Here is a 2,461-nt window from a genome sequence, read left to right on the forward strand (position 1 = left end):
GGTAACGTTTAAATTGTTGTTATAATTTTTCAATAATTTTCATTCAATAAAATTTTTTTATTGTTTTTATATAAATCACACATTTTTACTTTCTCTATCGAAGATCCCCTCATCCCTGTCTATTGGTCGAAAGGCTAGGACTAAAAAGAGGAACTTAAAGTCTCTAAGGTTAAGCATATGGTTTACATATTGACACCTCTAAAGAGCAAAATTACATAACATTCTTTTTTATTTAAAAGTTTGAATTTAAGGTTTGAGTGACCTGCATTTCAATTCTCTTCAATAAAATTAAAACCAAATTCTTACCATTCGGTTTTTATTTCTTCTGTTTCTTCTAACAACTGTTCGAATTTTTTAATTTCTTAAATACTTTTTAGAGGCAGAATAGAGTTGAATACCCCCGGGTTACCAATAGTATTTCCTTCAATTTTGTAAATATTACTTTCTCTTTGTAACAAATCATTTACTTTCAATGCGGTTTTGGTATTTTCCCCCACAAGAAAATTGATTTTCCCTGAAATGACCAAGAGATATAAATAATGATAAACACTATAGTAATAGAAATTAACATAGTTGTTCTGACTTCGAGTCGGCCGGGCGAGCAAACTGAAAACTAGTGGACTGTAAGAATTAAGAGCAGAATAAGAACAAAGGTTGGATGCTAGAAGGTTCCAAAAAATAGTTTATTAACACCGAACTGCTTGGGTTTTATAGATTTTATTCAACAATAACACTTAACATACTCAATAGAACTTAATAATCACTACATATAATTGAGTTGACTGTACCGTAATTGTTTGTACACGTATGAGTTGTCTAATGGTTATTTTTTCACCAAAAAATATAGTCTCAAAACAACAGTGAATAGCAACATTCACAGTATACACCAGAGTTGTTCGGGGGTGCGATGTATATGTGAATGTCCGTGAGGCACTATGGCGTCGACGCCAGTTCAGCTTCGCGCCCAAAGACACTACAACTGAATATACTGGACCACTGGCACTGATGAGAGTAATTTTGATGGTTCAATAATGTTCACGAGAGTTGACTGTGTATGATTGAGATTCTTTGTTCTCAAACAAAGGTGAACTGACTGCAAAACTGCGAATTGACTGAGTAATTTTCTACAGAGTTGACCGCGTGATTTGCCTGGAGCTAACTGACGCCACAAGTGCTCGACCGCGTGCTTGTTGGCGTCACTAGGGCCGTAGAGTTGCCTTCTGGGCCATGAGGGAAATACTTCCCGATTATTGGTCCAGTGAGTTGACTGAAGCGCCGGTGGACAAGTCCGGCATTACGAAATTTTGATTATTCCTGACTAACTGACTTGGGCCCCTCCAAGTCAGAACAATAGTTAATTCATAGAACATAGAATTCTTACTTTCCATTCCGTTTAACTGATCATAAATGTTATGATAGTTATTTTCATTAAAATTTTCATCTGTCTGCAATCGACCACTTCCTGGAAATGTTCTATTATCATTGGGACCTTTAACAAACCCATTGTTGCTCGATATCGAATTAGCAGATATCATAGTTCGATTCTCATTATTTGTATTCGATTTTTCCACATGATTGACATTAGGCTCAATACTTTTTTCATCTAAAAATTATAGAAATAAGTATATTAAACAAATTTATAATATCATGGGAAGGGCAATAGTCAAATTACATACATTTCGAAGATAAAAATTTTACCTTTATTCTTAGTATTCACTTGCTTGGTATTTTCGCTAGAATTTTGTAATACACATCGTTCCATTTTTAATTGTTGAATATTTCTACTTGATATTTTTTTGGAACGTTTTAGCATTACGTTTTTGAGTACAGCTGGTTTTTTAGATGGTCCAATTTTTTTGTTTATTTTTGATTTTTTCTTTGCCGGGCTATGGACCTCTGCTTCTGGAGCAGATGTCTTTTCATCAACAAATTTTTTTTTTCTTAGGTTTTCTGCATCCTTTTCCCAGCTTTTTTTCATCAGCTGACGTATACTCGGTGTCATCTGCATGTTTACGCGCTTCTTCATAAATTTCTGCAAAATCAACCAACATTACTAAGTAATTTTCAAAAACTTTTTTCATTTGTTCGTATTCATCGTATTTATCAAATATTTCATAAATTGAGTTACCAAAAAATCTAATATTAGAGATCTTTTCGCGGTCCCAGATATCTTTATTTAGTTCATTCGCTTTGAAATGTATGAAGAAGTATTTTTTACTGATGTAGGGGGCCACCAGCAATTTTTAAAACTCCCATCTTCATCTAAAATAAACCAATTAGTTGGAACTTCTAAAACGTAATTGTATTGATCAAAATTAACGACAGCAAATGGTTTAATTGGCCTAAGAAATAAACGAAAGAAATAGATATTGAATGATATTTTTATCCAAAAAAATCAATCATATTGATTATAAAGATGAAACCTTTTCTAACATGATATTATGATTATATATATGTGGAA

General features: G+C 33.0%; 1 protein-coding gene across 1 annotated transcript; it reads right to left on the reverse strand.

Annotated features, from left to right (window-relative positions):
• Positions 1 to 362: 362 nt before the first annotated feature.
• Positions 363 to 2,218, reverse strand: LOC118070848 (metabotropic glutamate receptor-like protein P). Its single transcript, XM_035089683.1, has 4 exons — positions 2,129 to 2,218; positions 1,699 to 2,032; positions 1,382 to 1,603; positions 363 to 514 (listed from the first exon to the last, which is right to left on the reverse strand). Exons 2-4 carry the CDS (start codon positions 2,024 to 2,026, stop codon positions 363 to 365), a joined length of 702 nt encoding a protein of 233 aa, XP_034945574.1. The 5' UTR covers positions 2,027 to 2,032; positions 2,129 to 2,218.
• Positions 2,219 to 2,461: the final 243 nt, after the last annotated feature.

Source organism: Chelonus insularis, unplaced genomic scaffold (genome assembly GCF_013357705.1).
Source record: "Chelonus insularis isolate UGA/USDA-ARS -01 unplaced genomic scaffold, ASM1335770v1 contig_69_pilon, whole genome shotgun sequence".
NCBI classification, from domain to species: domain Eukaryota; kingdom Metazoa; phylum Arthropoda; class Insecta; order Hymenoptera; family Braconidae; genus Chelonus; species Chelonus insularis.